At 41.5% G+C, this 20681-nt stretch overlaps 3 protein-coding genes across 3 annotated transcripts; 1 reads left to right on the top strand and 2 right to left on the bottom strand.

Moving 5' to 3' along the window:
* Positions 1 to 1290: 1290 nt before the first annotated feature.
* On the bottom strand, positions 1291 to 7765 carry LOC119728358 (monocarboxylate transporter 13-like). The gene is made up of 7 exons (XM_038200572.1): positions 7070 to 7765; positions 6466 to 6692; positions 5711 to 6013; positions 5134 to 5579; positions 2945 to 3170; positions 2260 to 2406; positions 1291 to 1931 (listed from the first exon to the last, which is right to left on the bottom strand). The coding sequence occupies exons 2-7, from the start codon at positions 6620 to 6622 to the stop codon at positions 1798 to 1800; spliced, it is 1413 nt and encodes a 470-aa protein (XP_038056500.1). The 5' UTR covers positions 6623 to 6692; positions 7070 to 7765; the 3' UTR covers positions 1291 to 1797.
* A 1203-nt stretch (positions 7766 to 8968) lies between these two features.
* On the bottom strand, positions 8969 to 13087 carry LOC119728357 (monocarboxylate transporter 13-like). The gene is made up of 6 exons (XM_038200571.1): positions 12617 to 13087; positions 11890 to 12192; positions 11220 to 11665; positions 10295 to 10520; positions 9665 to 9811; positions 8969 to 9342 (listed from the first exon to the last, which is right to left on the bottom strand). Exons 1-6 carry the CDS (start codon positions 12771 to 12773, stop codon positions 9209 to 9211), a joined length of 1413 nt encoding a protein of 470 aa, XP_038056499.1. The 5' UTR covers positions 12774 to 13087; the 3' UTR covers positions 8969 to 9208.
* A 915-nt stretch (positions 13088 to 14002) lies between these two features.
* On the top strand, positions 14003 to 16686 carry LOC119728360 (protein ALP1-like). Its single transcript, XM_038200573.1, has 2 exons — positions 14003 to 14063; positions 14617 to 16686. The coding sequence occupies exon 2, from the start codon at positions 14741 to 14743 to the stop codon at positions 15620 to 15622; it is 882 nt and encodes a 293-aa protein (XP_038056501.1). The 5' UTR covers positions 14003 to 14063; positions 14617 to 14740; the 3' UTR covers positions 15623 to 16686.
* The last annotated feature ends 3995 nt before the right edge of the window (positions 16687 to 20681 follow it).

A 20681-nucleotide genomic window follows, 5' to 3' on the forward strand; every position in this document is an offset into this window, starting at 1 on the left:
AGTCAAGAAATCCAAATCGGAAATCATAAAAAAAGATCGCTAAAATGATAACAGTAATGTGGTGCTTATATATAGCGCTTTATACCAAAGGTCTCAAAGCGCTTCAACAATATTACCTCTGTTCGTCAGGCCACGAGACCAGTTTTTGCAGCAGCTGGAGCTGAGCGTATTCTGGTCTCTACCTTCACCGGTGCCCATATAATACTCCTGGGTGGAGAGAGGCAATTGTAGTAAAGTGTCTTGCCCAGAACACAAGCATCATGTTCCCCGTAAGGGTTCGAATCTGCGTACCACGGCACGTGAGTCGAACCATGGAGCAAGGAAATCCGTTTTCCTTGCTCCATGGTCGAACACCGTAAACATTGGACCGCAGCGCTCCAGCCTGAAAATACACCCTGAATATCAGCCATATGGTTGCGAAGGGCGATTTCTAAAGGTTACGATAACACTTTATTTTGAATGAAACTACATGTTCACAGACATGGTCACGTTGGCGGGTGAAATCTTTGAAAATTAATTTCTCCAGTTTGGAAGACCGTATCTTCATACAACTTTCAGGATTTATTTCCCCCATAATGATCCAAGTATGTGCTAAAAGTCGTTGTGATATGTTCATTACTTTTCGTTGAAATCGGAAAAATAGGTCTCGCTACGTGCAATTTTGAAAATTGTAACACTGGCGTGCGCAATATCTATCAATCTTTTCAAGCCTCACGAATATTAATTAGGTTCCTATCCATTACGGTGTGCAGTAAACAATGGGATAAAAGCCTCCTTCACGAGTTGTTAATTAACAAATATCACCCTTTTTGCCGGCTTCCATTGGTCGATGCCGAGACCCACGCCATGTCACGCCGAGTGACGCTAATGAATATGCTAATATGCCCGTCATCAATGTGTGCTGGGCCGAAATCGGTCAGCCGTAGCGCCTACGGCGCTTTGCTGAACAATGCACACGGGTTGGGTCGGCAAACAATTTTTTTGTTTTTCTTCCCGATGGAGATTGTTGTAACACTAGCCTCCGCAACAACAGATTAAGCTGAAATTCGGAATATACTTAGACGATATAAGTGTTCAACTCACTCCCAGTTCAACAACTGGGATAAATTCCTAGGAATTGGGATAAATACATACATTTGGGGAAGTTTTCGAACGATTTCTTCCAGGCTTGAAGGTCAGCTTTGATAGTAACCAGTACTGAGGTTTCGGCATGGATGACCGCGATTTTTTTTACTGCCATGAAGTTTAGAATTTCTTCTTCAGTTGGAATGTAACATTTCAATCATACCGAGCATATTTTTCTGAGAAACACAACGTTCAAAATGCCATGTTTTGGGGGGTTCGTGAATTTCACTGCTCAGTTATAGCGTCTGAAGAATGAATTGTAATTTCGATAAATTGCACATTGAGAAAAGCAGCGGTATAATGTTGATGCATGGGCCGTTTGTGTTTAAAATATCGGGCACTTTGATGGGACGCATGGCATGTTCGCTTAAAAATGACGGATTCAAACAACTTATTTCAGTGTCACGCCGATGTTCTATTCATATTATCGTAAACCATTATTATGCTATCCTTTTTTTCACCGTGGGAACCCCAGTGATGGCAAAAGCATTGAGCTAGCTATCGTTCTGATAATCCGTCACGGGGAAGTTGCTTTGTACATTAGGGTGCACAATGGTTTCTCCATTGAAGGGGGCCTCGGGAGTGTACAGTGATCACGTGCCAGGGTTCGTCATTATTTTTGAAACGAAATTCGGGACACAATCTCCAAATTCGTATAGAGGGCGGGCGTGTTTACACAACATGCACGGCCTGATTAATTCTCCTTCTTACTGGAATAAATATATAGGCCGCTGAAGCGCAAACGAAGAGGGCGGCAATGACAAGAAGACTAAGAACGTAGTCACCTGTGACGTCATAGATTGCACCTAGCAAAAAGAAAAGAGAAGAAAATAAGCACTTATGCTAGACAACGCAACATAGTAAGCTGCTCACTGAATGCACACAATTCTTTCTAATAATTCAGGCTGTGTGTTCACACTGCATGGAGGAGACTGTTCTTGTATCTGTGTACAATGGGCCAGATTTAGCACATCCACCGGCGTTACAGGGTAATCCTATATGACAGCACTGCCTGGTGAGTAGGTCAATGAGTGAAAAAAGTATTGCATGTATTACCGAATGGTACTTTTTGTGTCTAATAAACTCTTTCTCTAGTTGAAATAACATGTACACCCATGTGTTGGACGTATTTACCCGCTAACGGTGCACTGATCAGAACTCCGATTCCGGAGGGAACTAACGTTATAACCATAACACCGTTAGTGCCATACTGCCCGTGGAAAAGTTCAGCTGCGGCTGTAAATTGTGCTGCATAGACGCCTGACCGTAGAACCCCAGAAACTGGAAGCCATAACAAACAAACATAAGACAAACAAACCGAACAATGTGAATCAAACACTCCACGGACGTTATAACGTTGTGTGACACAGTGTTTAGGCTTTTCAAGAACGAATAATGGAAATGTTTGACCGTTTTGAGAATTTTCGTTGGAATACAATATCAGCCAACATGGAGCGGCCTTTAATTGTCTTGATGTGCATTCTATCGTTTTGCTTCATCAGCGAGCGAGTGGCAATTCTTGTTTGAAACTCTGTCTACTGATTCCCTCATTAATATTGCGTATTACACTTCTAGATCACACAGTGAACAGTGCAAGTTTAGGCTGTGAACGTATTCGTACCGGGCACCACTTAGGACGGGACGCTGTATCAATCGCGGCACGTATCACGTTTCTCGATCGGAATACAGCTCACTAACCTTCCGGAATTGTCCTGTCTTTTTTGGTTGTTTACAGATCATTTGTCATCTGTGCATTAGCAATAATTAAGAGATAAGTTGTTGTCTTGCACTAAAAATCTGAGAACATGCCTTGACTTACCCACTGCAAGAAGTACCATTACACCAAACGTCTTGGCAATGGTCAGAAACCCCAGAACGACGGTTCCCAGGAGACAGGAGGCCATCAACAGATAAAGATACAAGAAAGGCAGACGATCTCCAATCACGGCTATGAGGAACTTCCCGCCAAGTTCCGCCAAAGCAAAGTACACGATGACGGAGGCAATGCGGTTGCTGTCAAGATCAAGTCCGTCCAGATAATTAGCCTGCAAGAACCAAAGCATTGTTTTTTAATTCAAACTTTGAGCCTGTAAGATCGAGAACGTCAGCTAACCATAGATGGGTAGAGACGATGGGGGGGGGGGCTGTTGTGCGTTCGAGAAAACTGACCTCTCACCAAAAGAAAGGAAAAATAAACCAAGTTTATGTTTGTGGACAAACACAGGGCTGTTTCGGCATGTTTTTGTTGCATTTTTATGTCATGTAATAGACTGATAGAAAAACGCAGTTGAAAAATGCAGAGTGATCAGAGCCAATGGTTAAAAAAAAAAATCGTTGGAAGCAAGTGCGCATATTTTACCACTTTCAAATTACAAGGCACTTCCGGTTAAAACCGGAAGGAAGGGTCACGTGATTTAGAACGTTATATCAAAAAACAAAATCAGATCTCTCACAGTTGATTTTATATTGATTTTAAAAGAGTAAATCTAGAAATCTTTGGTTGCTTGTAATCTGATACTTAATTACCTCATTGTAACGTCATTACCAAAAAGCTCGAGAACTATGCTAACTGTGCTATTTGAGGCAAAAAACAGGAGTAAATTTCGTGATTTTCGGTGACGTCATCAATTTTTCTGCCCTTCGCCATACACATCAACTGATTATTTATTTTAAACATTTTTCAACCTGCCGCTAATAATATCTTATGATGTCACCAGAATTTTTTTTTGAAGGACAACCTAGCAAGAGACTAACATCGTTGAAAGCAAGTTCACTTGTTTTTCTACTCTCAAATTACAAGGCACTTCCCCCTTGGACCGGAAGGAAGGGTCACGTGATTTGACACACACGAAAAAAAAAATGAAGATCCTGGATATTTCATCAATTCCCGCAAAAGTCAAGTTCAGGTCTCCCACGGTTGATTTTATACTTTAGCGTGACATCACGTGACCCATGATGATGTCATCATGACGTCACTCCATTTGTCATTTAAAACACATCCCGGTCTAGGTACATACCAAGTTGCACTCCAATCGGACATGTAGTTCCGGAGATATAGACGTTCTAAATATGCACCTTTATTGTGACGTCAAGTGACACGTGATGATGTCATGATGACGTCAATATTTGGCACACATCTGCAGCTGTTTGTCTAAGTGTGCCAAGTATAAAGGCAATCGGATTGATTTTAGAGGCCAAAGTGCCAGGAACAAAAAAAAAGTGTACAAATGCTATTTAAAAATGACTTTTCCGACCTATTCCGAATGACACCTGCTTTTGTAATTTAAGAAAGTTTTTGAAGGTGGAAAATGCGATTTTCTTGCGCAAGTTACGTTTCGGCTGGGTCAAAACTACCCCAACCCCTATCCCGCCGCCAGGCGCATTGACGTGTATAAAGGGATGTTGCGCAATATCGCATTTCTTGACCAGTTAACCCCAGATTTCGGCTCAACAAAAAAAGCCTGCAATCTGTCTACGACATGGCTGTTCACAACAAAAACGTACAAGTATAGATTGTGTTCAGCCATCGGGAAATGTGTCCCATACTCCACAATCGCAATAAAAGAGCAAAAACAATGGCTGGTTCGGCTGTTTGCCGAAACAGCCAAATCAGAGTGGTCTGTACAAACTGCACAAACTGCATGTACAAACCGTCTATAGCGGAGACTTAAAAACGTCCATAAACAGTACAAATATTACAAAGAGTGTGTCAAACATAGGTAATCCAAAACTAATAGATTTTGCATTTGAGATGGTGGTTTAGAAGCTTTACGTTGATTCGTAATTGCACAACAGAAGTAATACATGACTGAGCACCATTGATTCTCACACATACGGCAAAAAACATCTTTTATACAATAGGAATTGCCGACTAAATTAACCTTCCAGTTACATTCTTCTTGAATTTTACAGAAACAATATTGGACCTCAATAACCAAAGCCATGAAACTAAAGGCGCTAAGAAAAGGGCAACATTTTCCCCAACATATAGATTTGTGGGAAACATACGTAATTAGTATTGAAGAAAGTCCAGCCCAAAAATGAGAAAACCGCAGCAAAGTGCCATGCCCAAGCCTCAGGGTTCGTTAAAGCACTAATTAGCCTTCCACGAAAATGCCTCTCATCTCCAACTTTGAGAGATCCTTGATTTGAAATGTTTGCTTCCTCGTTGTCGGTGGTTTTGTCGTCAGTTTCTCGTGCATCATCGTCAGTCCCTTCAATGCAGCCGTCATCATGAACCTGCTTCCCCGGGACCATGCTCTCCAATTCATGTTTCTCATCACCAGGAGACTCATCGGGCGCCCTAGCGTAGTCCTCGGTTGATGGTGGGTCAGCCAGCAGCAGACCGTCAACTATCCCGATCACGAGTATTCCACCGCTGAGAATTCTCAGCGCATTACGCCATCCGTAGTGAGTTATGAAGGCTGTCAACAAAGGGCTAAAGGCAAGCATACCTGCATAAATTATCGAACAGAGTAAGAGAGAACATCAATTGCCATGAATTATATTAAACTATCATCATACAGTCGCTTTCTGTAAGGTACGGTGCAAGATAATTTTGAACGAATTAAACATTTTACTTTACCGAATGTGGATCCCATTTGAGCGAGGGCGCTTGCCCGCGAGAAGTTCGCCTTGGCAAACCAGTCAAGCAGGAGGGCCAAGGAGGCAGTCGTGGCCAGGTTGGCGCCCACGCCCGTCAAGATCGAAAACGTGAAGAACGCATATCCCAGCGATGGCACGGGAACGAATGACGTCGTCAACAGTCCTGCGCAGAAGGCAATCACCCCCAAGATGGCGACGGTTCGACTGCTCAGCTTGTGTGTAAGGAGAGAGCATAAAGGACTAGCAATGCAAGCCAGTGCAAGTGACAAAGACCCTAGCCAACCTGAAAGCGAAACAGGCATAACAATGATAAAATAACCCCGAAGTATACTTTTAATCTTTATAGCAATCATTCTGTTAGTAGGCCTAGACACTTTTAAATAATTTTACCACTTCAAGAGGAGAGACTGTTTTTAAATACAATGTAGATGCTACTCGTCCCCTGGTTTAATAGTCTGGAATCGGGAATCTAAACAAATCTAGGCCCCTGCGACTGCCCAATGTTAACATAATGCAAATTAACATAAAGCAAAAACTCTTTCATGAAGTTCCCTGCCGGTAACGTCATCACTCTGTCTTGCAGACCTTCATTCACCGCTTTAAGCATGCGGTCTTTTTATGACAGACCTAAGCTTCCAAACGGCTTGCCAACGACCACGAACGGTCCGGCTGTAGCCGGCATCAGGCATACCGAAATCAAGTTATCATCTCGCTGGATCGTATTTCCGTACGAACCTGTCAACGCCGAGCTGGAATGGAAATCCTCCTGCAGGCTCACAAACAGAATGCTGAAGTTGAACAGGGGTCCGAGAGTTAAGAAAAACTGACCGAAAGTCGCGAATGTGACGACCCAACGCCACCATCCGCAACGGGACCCTGATGGGCACACCATGTCGTCTGTACCAGCCTCAGAATACGCATCCGTTACTGTCGCAGCATTTCATTCCGGCCTTCAGTCCTTCCTGTTCAAAAAATCATAAAATTGGTCACTTCCTGAAACCGATGAATTCTTGAGAAAACTTAGTGTTGTTCCCAGACCAAAAGAGTCTGCCATATCTGACGGATACTTAGGAAATGTAGATGTCATGTCGCATGACCAAACAGACACGGAACAGCGTTGAAACTCAAGTATATTAATTCACGATCATCGGGACGAGGGCCGGGCATGGCAATTTCCTGTCGTGCTCTATTTTTTTAATGTGACGACTACACCAACCAGTGATCTATTAAAAGACGCCATTGGATCGTTCTCAAAAGATCAATAAAAGGACTTCAGGCAGTCAATCCGATGTTGGCTCTTTCCACACCATGAAACCAAGTCACTACATGACTTTCTTACCGTTTTGCCAAAAAGGAAATCCGCGCTTTTCAAAGTCTTCTTAACATGAGTTTGTAATGTCGCACATCGATGTTGCACAAAACAATTCACAACAAATGTCTTTGCAATTTCAACATGATGCGAAAAGACAGTGAGTGCACTCCCGGTGTCCGGGTTCTATCGATGGTTTCTGCAAAAAGCCTTTAAAAACAAACAATGGTAGCGTTTGAGCAAAGGTCAAGATAATGATCAGTGCGATAAAGTCTGACAAAGAAAAAGGAAATTCAAAGGGTACAATTGCACAATCGCTGGCATAATCGACAAAATCAAGTTCAATCTCTGACTCTGGCTTTCCAACTGGAGTTCGTACGACACAGACTTTTATATTTGTATTAGTCCCACCATATAACAATAAAAATGGATTGGTGGCTTACCTGGCCGCCGATCAATAATGACCGAGCCTATCGGAGTCGGGACATCGTTGTTTGAATTCCGATCGGTGTTAAAAGTCTACCCACGTGGCGGGCTATTGGCCAACAGGAATGGGTAAACTGTCTCAGGTATTTTAATATGAAATAATTAAAGTGAGGAAGGAATATTTCTCAAAAGACGTGAAGCCTATGTTGGGTTTGTGTTTTGGAGAACAAGGCATTAGATATGCATGTAATGGACCAAACAGAAGATGGGATATGAATGTCGCTTGGGATAAAAAGATTCGCGGGCCAGCCAGGCCTTCTTATCCCCCCCAACCCATTTCGTTTCCGAAGCCACCTGGGTACATACACATATACTGTAGTGGAGACCAGCTAACTAAAATAATTTCAAGAATTTTATATAATAAACAAAGTTCATTCAGTGTTAATTCTGTTTTGCAAGGAACGATCTAAGGGGGAAACTTTAAGTCTCCTGTTGTTTTTAATTCTATTTCCGAGTCCAACTACTGCATGATCAACAACAGATCCAGCCAACAACAATAAATACACTCAAAAGATACCAAGTCTAATTAGGAGGTCCACGTTTAATAATCAAGGCAGTCAACCGAATCCAAATCGGAAATCATAAAAAAAGATCGCCAAAATGATAACAGTAATGTGGTGCTTATATATAGCGCTTTATACCAAAGATCTCAAAGCGCTTCAACAATATTACCTCTGTTCGTCAGGCCACGAGACCAGTTTTTGCAGCAGCTCGAGATGAGCGTATTCTGGTCTCTACCTTTACCGGTACCCATATATACTCCTGGGTGGAGAGAGGCAATAGTAGTAAAGTGTCTTGTCCCAGAACACAAGCATCATGTTCCACTTAAGGGTTCGAATCCGCGTACCACGGCACCTGATCAGGAGTCGAACACCGTAAACATTGGACCACAGCGCTCCACCCTTAAAATACACCCTGAATATGCATGAATATAAAAACCAGACGCTCATTTTTCTGCTGAATCTATAGACCATGCGGAGATCGTAGATTCCTAATTACTGATTTTGCGGAAAGAATGAATGGAATTTCGATTAATTGCTCATTGAAAAAAGCAACGGTATAATGTTGAGGCTTGGGCCGTTTCTGTTTAAAATATTGGGCACTTTGATGGGACCCATAGCATGTTTGCTTAAAAATTACGGATTCTGTTCTATTCATATTATCGTAAACCATTATTATGCTATCCCTTTTTCACCGTGGGAACCCCAGCTATGGCAAAAAGCATTGAGCTACAATCCTGGCCTAATCTCGCTGGACCCCCCCCCGTTCAATGTTGTCTCTCATTGTCCGGTGTGTGCTCCATCAGCTGGAACCCCAGCTATGGCAAAAGCACTGAGCTACAATCCTGGCCAAATCTAACTGGGCCCCCAACCCCCCGTTCAATGCTGTCTGTCATTGCGCGGTGTGTGCTCCATCAGCTGGAGAGAACAACATTGACAGGGGGAGCGGGGGATTGGGTGACCGTGGCAGGCTCAAGAAGTGTCCCTACCATTTTGGCCAGGATTGTAGCTATCGTTCTGATAATCCGTCACGGGGAAGTTGCTTTGTACATTAGGGTGTACAATGGTTTCTCCGTTGAAGGGGGCCTCGGGAGTGCACAGTGATGACGTGCCAGGATTCGTCATTATTTTTGAAACGAAATTCGGGACACAATCTCCAAATTCGTATACAGGGTGGGCGTGTTTACACAACATGCACGGCCTGAATAATTTTCCTCCTTACTGGAATAAAAATCAAGGCTGCTGAAGCGCACAGGAAGAGGGCGACAATAACAAGAAGACTAAGAACGTAGTCACCTGTGACGTCATAGATTGCACCTAGCAAAAAGAAAAGAGAAGAAAATAAGCACTTATGCTAGACAACGCAACATATAGTATAGCTGCTCACTGAATGCACACAATTATTCTTTTCAATAATTCAGGCTGTGTGTTCACACTGCATGGAGGAGACTGTTCTTGTATCTGTGTACAATGGGCCAGATTTAGCACATTCACCGGCGTTACAAGGTAATCTTATACGACAGCACTGCCTGGTGAGTAGGTCAATGAGTGAAAAAAAGGCATTGCATGTATTACCGAATGGTACTGTTTGTGTCTAATAAACTCTTTCTCTAGTTGAAATAACATGTACATCATTTACCCGCTAACGGTGCACTGATCAGAATTCCGATTCCGGAGGGAACTAACGACATTACCATGACACCGTTAGTACCATACTGCTCGTGGAAAAGTTCAGCTGCGGCTGTAAATTGTGTCCCAAAGACGCCTGACCGTAGAACCCCAGAAACTGGAAGCCAAGCATAAGACAAACAAACCGAACAATGTGAATCAAACATTCCACGGACGTTATAAAGTTGTGTGACTCAGTGTTTAGGCTATTATGCCAGAACGAATAATGGAAATGTTTGACCGCTTCTAGAATTTTCGTTGGAAGACAATATCAGCCAACATGGAGCGACCTTTAATTGTCTTGATGTGCATTCTATCGTTTTGCTTCATCAGCGAGCGAGTGGCAATTTTTTTTTGAAACTCTGTAAAGACGGGTGCTTAACAGGTAACCTGATGGGTAGATGCTGTACATTCTGAGAAAACAATATTCTAGGATCTCGATTTCATTTCAAAAGTTGCAACCAAAATCCGAGCATCCGGAACACGCTCTCAATAACAGAATGCCTACCATATATGGTCCCTAAGTATCTCGAAGTAGCAATAATTAAGAGATAAGCTGTTGTCTTGCACTGAAAAAACCTGAGAACATGCCTTGACTTACCCACTGCAAGAAGCGCCATCACTCCAAACGTCTTGGCAATGGTCAGAAACCCCAGAACGACGGTTCCAAGGAGACATGAGGCCATCAATAGATAAAGATACAAGAAAGGCAGACGATCTCCAATCACGGCTATCAGGACCTTCCCGCCAAGTTCCCCCAAAGCAAAGTACACGATGACGGAGGCAATGCGGTTGCTGTCCAGACCAAGTCCGTCCATAAAACTAGCCTGCAAGAACCAAAGCAATTTTGTTTTGTTGTTGTGCGTTCGAGAAACATTACCCCTCACCAAAAGAAGGGAAAAATAAACCAAATTTATGTTTGTGGACAAACACAGGGCTGTCTCGGCAATATTTTGTTGTATTTTTGATGTTATGTTATAGAATGATAGAAAAATGCAATAGAAAAATGCAGAGTGGTTAGAGCCAATTGTAATTTTCTTTTTAAAACATCGTTGAAAGCAGGAGCATATCTTTTACCAATTTCATGTTACAAGGCAATTTAAGACAACACCAGTATTTTTTGTAATTTACAATCTAGCAAGAGGCTAACATCGTTGAAAGCGAGTTCACTTGTCTTCTACTTTCAAATTATAAGGCACTTCCGGTTACGGAGAAAAACATGGAAAAACGTACAAATAATACAAAGAATATGTCAAACATGGTAATCTCAAGAGATGGTGGTTTAGAAACTTTACGTTGATTCTTAACCAACATCATTAGCAGATGACTGAGCACCATTGATTCCCACATACATCTTCTGTACAATTTCAAGTGACGACTTGAGATTACCTTCCACTTATATTTGTCTTGAATTGTATAATTCTGATCAGAAACAATACTGGACCTCAATTACCACAGCTATAAAACCAAAGCTCCTTAGAAAAAGGCAACATTTTCCCCAATATTTGGATTTTTGGGAAACGTACGTAATTAGTATTGAAGAAAGTCCAGCCCACGAATGAGAAAACCGCAGCCAAGTACCACGCCCAAGCATCAGGGTTCGTTAAAGCACTAATCAGTCTTCCACGAAAATGTCTCTCTTCTCGAACTTCGAGAGATCCTTTATTTGAAATGTGTGCTTCCTCATTGTTGGTACTTTTGTCGTCAGTTTCTCGTGCATCATCGTCAGTTTCTTCAATGCAGCCTTCATCATGAATCTGCTTCCCCGGGACCATGCTCTCCAATTCATGTTTCTCATCACCAGGAGACTCATCGGGCGCCCTAGCGTAGTCCTCGGTTGATGGTGGGTCAGCCAGCAGCAGACCGTCAGCTATCCCGATCACGAGTATTCCACCGCTGAGAATTCTCAGCGCATTACGCCATCCGTAGTGAGTTATTAAGGCTGTCAACAGAGGGCTGAAGGCAAGCATACCTGCATATCAGACAGATTAACCAAGAAAATTGCCATTAAAATGAAATATAAATTAGTCTAGTAGACTAGAATATACTAGTGCATTATTTGAACGAGTCAAACAATCATTAACGTCTTTTCCGACTCTTAAACACTCTCATCGCTAGAAATTGGATTCGTTCTTTAGAAGACAAGGAAAAACTGTGTATGTCTACATAGTTGTGGGAAACTATCTTCAAATTTACCGGCTGTGGATCCCATTAGAGCGAGGGCACTCGCCCGCGAGAAGTTCGCCTTGGCAAACCAGTCCAGCAGCAGGGCCAAGGAAGCATTCGTGGCCAGGTTGACGCCCACTCCCGTCAAGATCGAAAACGTGAAGAACGCGTATCCCAGTGTTGGCACGGGAACGAATGACATCGTCAACAGTCCTGCGCAGAAGGCAATCACCCCCAAGATGGCGACGGCTCGTCTGCTCAGCTTGTGTGTAAGGAGAGAGCAGAGAGGACTGGCAAGACAAGTCAGTGCAATTGACAGAGACCCTAGCCAACCTGAAAGCGAAATGGGGATTATAAAATTACCCTGAGGTTTCTTTTTTACCTGAACAAATATTCTTTTAGTAGGCATTAAACAACTATAGAAGAGAATTAGAGACTGTTTTTAAATCGATGCTATTCGGCCCCTTTCTATAGTCTATGGAATCGTGAAATCTAAATAATCAGGCCCCTCCGACTGACCAATATAGCATATTGCCCCCCCCCCCATTTTTTCTCTCTCATTAAGATCCCTTAATGACGTCATCACTCTGTCTTGCAAACCTTGATTCACCGCTTCAGGCCTGCGGTCTTTTTTTATGGCGGCTCTTAGTTTCCAAACGCTACTTGGCAACGCGGTCCACGAACGGCCCGGCTCTAGCCTGCATCAGGCATACCCAAATCAAGTTCTCATCTCCCTGGATCATATTTCCGTACTAACCTGTCAATGCCGAGCTGGAATGGAAATCCTCCTGCAGGCTCACAAACAGTATGCTGAAGTTGTACAGGGGTCCAAGAGTGAAGAAAAACTGACCGAAAGTCGCGAATGTGACGACCCAACGCCACCATCCGCAACGGGACCCTGATGGGCACACCATATCGGCCGTACAATGCAGCCTCAGAAAGCCGGGCCTTCGCCGTCGCTTCTCCTCGATGTTCTCAGACGTCCGTCTAGAGAATAGAAAGAAAATGACTCTGGAATGGTATACTGAAGTTGAACAGGGGTCCAAGAGTTAGGAAAAACTGACCGAAAGTCGCGAATTGCACGACCCAACGCAACCATCTGCAGTAGGACCCTGCTAATGATGGGCACACCATGTCGGCTATACCGGGCTCAGAATTTGTCACGTTTCATTGCGGTCTTTAGTCCTTCTTGTTTAAAAAATTGATAAAAATGTGTCACTTCCTGAAACCGATGAATTCTTGGGAAAACTTAGTGTTGTTCTAGATGCCAAGCAAGTTCGCATGAAGCCCGGTTCATACTCGGCACGAAAGCGAAAGCGAAGCGAATTCTGGACGGCGAAATCGCGGGGCGAGCGCAGATATTTTGCAGCGAATTTACGCGATGAAATCGCAGCGAAAAATCTCGTTCATACTTCTTGCGAATTTCCGCAAAGGAAATTTTATCGCGACTAGCAATTCTCTGAGCAACAACCACAACGATGGCAGGGCTTGCACCTCAACAAATTCTACTTGCCGCGCATCTCTTGCGGAAAAGAAAACAAAGAATGCATAAGCCGAGGTCAATTTATGTTCGTGAGATAAATCAATTACGGCAACAGGAGGGAGCCCACCACACGCTCGTTCGTGAGATGATATTAGCGGACCACGCTACGTTTTTTAGTTCATTTCGAATGAATCCTTGCCAGTTTGAAAATTTGTTGAAATTAGTTGCCCCGAAAATTCATCACCACCGTACCCACGCCTGGCCGATAAGTGAAGTCGAACGACTGTCGATGACCCTCCGGTATGTATGTCTTATCCCCTTTGTTTACTTTTTAACTGGAAACTCTTGAGGGCGATAGATATGTAAACAAACCAACAGGATACCGCCGCGCGTTCCTTCCTTTGCACTGTGCAGCTGTCTCGCGATCGTGATTGTGTTTGTTTTTATTCTCATATCTGAAGGCTGAATAGTTAATATTAAACTAAACCAGCACCAGAAAGTATGTTGGAACCTGACGTCACTTCAACAGTTGAGTACAAAGTCTATGGAGAGTCAAACATTTCCTGAGAAAATTGGAAATGTTTCTCAAAAATTTAAGTTCTTCAGATTCATGCATGTCTTTTCAACTTTTTCATTGACCAATTAATTGAGATGAAGAAAAACGTGGCGTCAGGTTGCAACATTCTTTCCTCAGCGTCTTCTCGAAAAATATCCACTCCATGTAAGTACTGGTGAGTCTGAAACATGTGTTGGCATTTCTCCAACTTAGACATTTCCGATTATAAATCATTAATTTTAGGATAAACAAGGGGTTTATTTTATTTTTAATTTTTAATTTTATTTTAATTTTGGCGATCATGTAGGGAACAAAATCCACTTTAAAATTACTGGACCAACCAAACTAGTTGGCGACATTCTCAATAAAAAGGTATGTCATGAGAGGGGGCAGGGTTTTGATTTTTGAGGGAAATTTGGGAGTAAAATGACCATTACAGCGCGGTGACAACATGCGACTCGAAAATAAAGATGGCGATCACCGCGCAATGTACAGTGAGCACACACGGCGTGCTGAATTGCAAGGCACAAACTGCGCAGGAAAATCCTGATTTCTACCCCAAGAATCTGTTCAAAATTGCAAAACGGGTGTCATTAGAATTGAGAGAAGTCTGCTTTTGATTGTAAAGGTGATTTTTGAGCAATAAAAAAACATTTTTGACCCTAATTTGATCAAAACAAAACAGGGGCCCTAATTTGTATCATTTATTTCGTTACAGATATCTTGCCACTGGAAATGACCAACAGTCTATTGCTCTCCACTATCGGGTTGGCAAAAGCACCATCTGTGGCATCATCCAGGAAACAACAAATGCCATCTGGGATGTCCTCAGTACTTCTTCCATGGTAGCTCCATCTACACCAGATGAGTGGAGAAAAATAAGCAAGGGCTTTGAAGAAAGATGGAACTTCCCAAATTGCTGTGGAGCTATAGATGGCAAGCATGTTGTTATCCAGTGTCCTGCCCTCTCTGGTTCAACCTTCTTTAACTATAAACATACATTTAGCATTAATTTAATGGCAGCCTGCGATTCTAATTATTGCTTCACGATGTTAGATGTTGGCAGCCCAGGTCGCAATTCCGATGGTGGTGTTTTTGCATCGTCAGGCTTTGGACGAGCTCTTGAAGGCGGTTGCCTACAGCTTCCGGCACCAAGAAGGCTCCCAGGGGGTGAAGAAGAAGTACCGTATGTGTTCACAGCTGATGAAGCTTTTCCGCTTCAGCACCACATCATGCGGCCTTATCCTGGAAGACACCTGGAAGAGAAGAAAGCCATTTTTAATTACAGGCTGTCCCGGGCACGAAGAACTATCGAAAATACCTTTGGTATTTTAGCTGCAAGATGGCGAGTATTTCGCCGTCCCATCCATGCCAACATCCCTAAAGTCATCTCCATAGTCAAGGCCACTTGTGTCCTCCACAACTGGTTAAAAGGTGCCGATCAGCGAGTACCTGGAGAAAGTAGGCATTACTGTCCGCAGAATTTCACAGATGCTGAGAGTGAAAATGGTACAACTGCTCCAGGAGGTTGGCGGGATGAAGTTACTGAAGCTGATGGAATGAGAGAGATCCAACACCTTGGTAGTAACAACTACAGTCTTATCTCTGCAACCATAAGAGAAAGTTTCTGTGAGTATTTTGTATCACCAGATGGAGAAGTCCCTTGGCAGTATGCCCATGTAAGACGAGGCTTCACATCACAAACTCCTGCTAATACACTGTAGTCTAATCCTGTTTTTTGTGTTACGTTTGCAGTCCATCCTGCAGTGATTGCGCCAACAAAATAATATTTCTGCTTCCAATTACATGACATTTGAAAGTGGGGTGTGTGTATCTTTGAAGGTTAAAGGTAATATACGGTGGTTGTTGGTGCCATGATTTCACAGGATGCTTGAGACTCTTATTCGCGTACAGTCAAGTAAGGTTTTTCATCATAATTTGGTAGTTTTATTGTTTTATGTTGCATAGGGCTAGCGATCCCAGATGAAAATCACACAATTCTGCTAAATCAATTTCAAAATTCTTCCAGATTTTACAAAAATCTGCTAAATTACCTAGAATTACACAAAACCTTCAACATAAAAAAGAAATCTTAAATATTTTTTTTTTAAATTGGCACGTGTCTATATTGCCCGTCTAAAATTCTAATTACGTACTTTACTGCACAGTGTGTAGGTGTACAGAGAGCTGCTACTCTTAGACTGGCCTGCCTACATGTGTATTCCCGCTGTTCAAGGGTTTGTTTGAAGCGATTGAAACTTGTACATTTTTTTCTGCTAGGATCACCAATTTTACAGAATTCTGCTAGAAATCTGCTTAAATATCATAATGCTATATTTTCTGCTACTTTCGTTTCTTCAAAAACAATTGTTAGATCTAGCTGAAAATCGGTCACTCTGATGGTGCATGCAAGATTGTTAACTAACACATGTCAAGCAAGGGCACTGTGCAAGTGCTATAATTATGTAAATTTATGCCTGTCACACCTTTAAAGGGCATCTTGTAATTATGAAGATTTTGTAAAATAAACTAGACCTGATGATGTTTATTTTTCTAAAGGCAAGCAGAGGTAACGAGATTAAATTGCAATGACATCCAAACAAAATGTATTACTGAACATAATGGCAAGAAGAAGGACCCTTGGAGTTGTACTGACCTTCTGTGTATAAACAGAAACACACGCTTTACAAAACTTCTAAATTCTTAACATAACTTTTTATTTCATTGCCTGTTGTAAAATTGAAATTACACTTGTAATCATATTCAAGAAGTTGTAAATATATTAAAATATCATAATAATTTTAAACAAAATCATAAATTAGTATACAGACATGACAAACTACATGTACGCTGTGCACACTATAAAGCTTAAATTATTATATTACAATAAATAATGCATAGATCTCTTTTTAACTGTGAGGTGAATGTACATTAAATAATTGAATAATACTCTGTTTTAATTTCAATTTTAAGGACCAGTGTCATCGAAGAATAGGGTGAAAAACCTGGCCTACAAAATGCTTTTTGACAAGTGCTGGCAAAAGTGGACACCGTTGAAAAGTGGAACGTTATGAAAGTTATCAAAATTATCAAAGCAAAAGTACCACAAATATGATTTAAATTAAAGGGAACAACACCACTTTCAATTTCAGTGATGTGGCAGCAGGACTGAATATTGTTAAGTGTATTTTTGTCGAAAACGTTGCTAATTTGTGCGCATGGCGTATTCACTTCCGTACTCCATAGACCTTTATCATGCTGCCACAATTTCAGTCATGTTCCCTGTATCCAATAACAGTACTGAATGATGTTATTGTGCATACCCAAAGTTCCTACTATAATTCTTTTTGTAAATACCTGATCATTTGTATATATATTGTCTCATATTTGTACTGTAAATAAAACATTTGATATTATTGAGACAAACACAAAACTTTGCTCCACCCAAATTATTTTAAATTAGTGGAACCACTCGGTTGTAAGGAGAGTGCCGCATTTTAAAACTTATATATTTCACTCTCCCCGGTTACAATAGTAAGGCCAAAAAAAGTCTTTGGTTTCTGGTATGGTGCTTGCCCCAAAAGTGATGCAGCGACACGGCTATTTATTTTTACTTTGTTTTTCTTCAAATCTCGGCTGACAACTGACAACTTCAAATCTCGGCTGTTGACTGCAGATGGTGCCCGACTAAAATTAGTGCAAAATGTATGGGAGCCCAGAGGGGCCTCATAAAGCTTATACTCGATCGTAACCCCATCTAAAAACACGTTAAAATTGTGCAGCAGCAGGATTCTAGTCAATCAAACCAGTGAGTTTGGTGGTTTTGAGACATCATGGTACATTGGAAAAAAACCCAGAAATAAATGGATTTGGAGGATTAGTATGTTATAGTATACAAATATTGAGTGGATCATCGTGGAATGGGAGGAATATTATCGCAAGCTAAAAACCTGGACTTTTCCATATGAACTGGAAAACTCCCGAGTTTACTGAGCAAGAATATTCCTCCCATTTCACAATTTAAAGCCATTCAATATTTGTGTTATATAACTGACATAAAGATCCTTGTCATTTGATATATATGTGAACTTTTATTCAATACAAAACTGGAGGAAAATGTATTTCTCTCTTCCAAACCACCCCTTCACAAAAATGCTGTAGCACTGGCTCTTTGGAACAATACGCGCTACGCGCAACGCTGAACGCGCACACCAGCATGCATTTGCACACAAATACCGCATTATGATCTTAACTGTTCAATAGTATTTCCCATTCCCCATGGGCGGATAGTACTTTTTGAGCCGCGGCGTGAATGGGAGCAATAACGAATGTCATGTGATGTGAGTTCCACCAATCAAATGACAAGGGTCTGTATGTTGGTTATATAACAAATATTGTTAAACTGACTTGTTTCACTTTTGGGCTTGTAGATGCTGGAAAAACCAAGAAAATCAATCATGTTCTTGTTGTCTGGCTCCCTGACACCCCTTAAGATGAAACAAAGCAATTTAGAGACTTTGGAAAATTGAAAGGTATAAAAAAACAGTCTAGAAGGTTTGTACCCCTTCATAGGATGGGTGTGTAATCACGGACCATTTAAATGGTGTAATCAACTGCAAAGAAAATTTGGAATTCTAAATATGAAAAATTTGGAGTAGTTTTGAAAAAAGCCAGTTTTTCCAACGCTGGTCGGCCGACCAGCTTTGAAAAAATACAATTTTTCTTGAAAATGTCAGCACACCTGGAGCCACGATTTAACAGGATGCTACAAATGAGGAAAGCCTGTTTGCCCAATTTGATCATTCCTTAACAATTCAGAAAGGTATTTTGTGATAATTTGATCATTTCGCTTTTTGATATTTGCAAATGTTGTATCTTCCCTTTAAATATAATTTAGAATTGTGTTTTGTTTTTAGATTTTACTATTCTGCGGGGGAACTTGCTTCGGCTTCAAAGAGGATCTGCATTATCTTCATTTTTGCCAAAGCTTTCTGGGCATTGCCCAACCTTTGCAAAGTCTGCCCAACTGATTGGGCAAACAAGCTATCCTCATTTGTGGCATTGATGCTTTTCAAGAGTGCATCTTCCAAAATATCAAATTCCTGGATTCGCTTCTTGGGTGGGTAAGGAACAGCAAGAATATTCGAGCATGGAAGTTCGTTTCCTGTTGTGCCACTACTGGTGTCATCTTTTGGCTCTTCGAAGCAAACTTCAATATTGCCATGTGTTCTAAAGGTTGAAATAAAAAAGGGGAACAAAGAGGAGACTTTTGAAATGGGTTACACAGCAGATAACAGTCCCCTTTCCACTACGCCTCCTACTCCTGCAACTGGTTGGGGTCTAAAACTACCCATTTCCAGATACATGTACCCGACCCACAAAAGCAAATCATGAGAATCTTCTTTTTTTTTTCTTTAAAAAAAAAGGAAAAAAAATTGAAGGCAATTCCTAAAAAAAGAAAAATTGTAAAGTCAATGCCTATTTACATGTATGTTATTTTTCAAAGCAGCAGTAATTTCAGCTGTATTTTTTTCTATGCTTTTGCAAGATTAGAGTACGTACAGTACAGCTGTACAAAAAAAAAAAAATTCTGATCAATTTGTAAAAGCTGAAACACAAAGTAACCATATAAACCAACATGTGACATCAAAGCAAAACAATTATCCAGTTATCTACTTGTTGAATGACTGCATATGAAGGCAAGGGCATAATAAAGGACCCCCTCATTCCCTTCCTGTTTTTGGCAATAAGGGCAAAGAAAATGTACTATTTCCCCACCTCACACAATATTATTTATTTGGATGGGCTTGAACACTTACTCCACTAAATCCTGAAACTCTCCTAAGAGACTGTCCATTGTGTAGTAATATGTCCACAGCTTCTTATGCTTCCCACTTGCCCCACACTTCAAGGTCCTCAGACGCTTTCTCTCCTTCAAATATGTGTCTTTCAATCCTTTGAATCTTTTTTGACATTCTGAGAGATAAACAGGAATGACTTTGATTAAAAGAAACAAATAAACTATTATTCAAGGGCACAATCAATCAACTTATGAGAAGTAAAGACCAACTGTACATAGGGTCACTCACCATTTAAACACAACTTCAAGAGTTCAAGCTCTTGTTTACTTTTAATAGCCCCATAAATTTGGCTCAAATATTACTAGACTTCCTCTGTAATTTGTAAACATGGTAAAATTAGCCATACAGCAGTAAATCACTATTGTGGGGAAAATTTAATTTTGTGTGGCCTGATAGTTGGATCTAGCAGTCACCCCCTGTGCCACTACGCCAATTATGCTATAGCCTATCCTAGGGCGGATATGGCTCATTCAGTTGTTGGGTACAGCCTAGCCCTAGTCTTAATACATAGTTTAACCATACAGTTGGGCACTAATAGCCAAACTACAGGGTGGATAAAAAAAACCCTGAGATATTACTTATTAGGCCGAGGGTGTAATGTTAAAGAGGAGATTCAACCCTAACAGAGGATATCTCCCTTTGATTCACATGTGCCCTACTTCTGTACTAATGCTAATTACTAACACTAGTACTAGTAGGCCTACAGTAACATGTAGGCCCTAGCCTAGGCCTAATTATCAATAATATCTCGGTTTGGTTTTTTTTAGCCACCCTGTACTATGGGACTGGGACCGAGTAGGATGTATGAGCCATAGTCGGCACGGTTGCCACAGTTGGGGTGCAACATCTCCCATACTATTTTACAACAGCAAGGAATCTCCACACACTAGCCCCATAAATGTGGCCTATTTACTGGACTGCC

Source organism: Patiria miniata, unplaced genomic scaffold (assembly GCF_015706575.1).
Source record: "Patiria miniata isolate m_02_andy unplaced genomic scaffold, ASM1570657v1 HiC_scaffold_20, whole genome shotgun sequence".
Lineage (NCBI taxonomy): Eukaryota > Metazoa > Echinodermata > Asteroidea > Valvatida > Asterinidae > Patiria > Patiria miniata.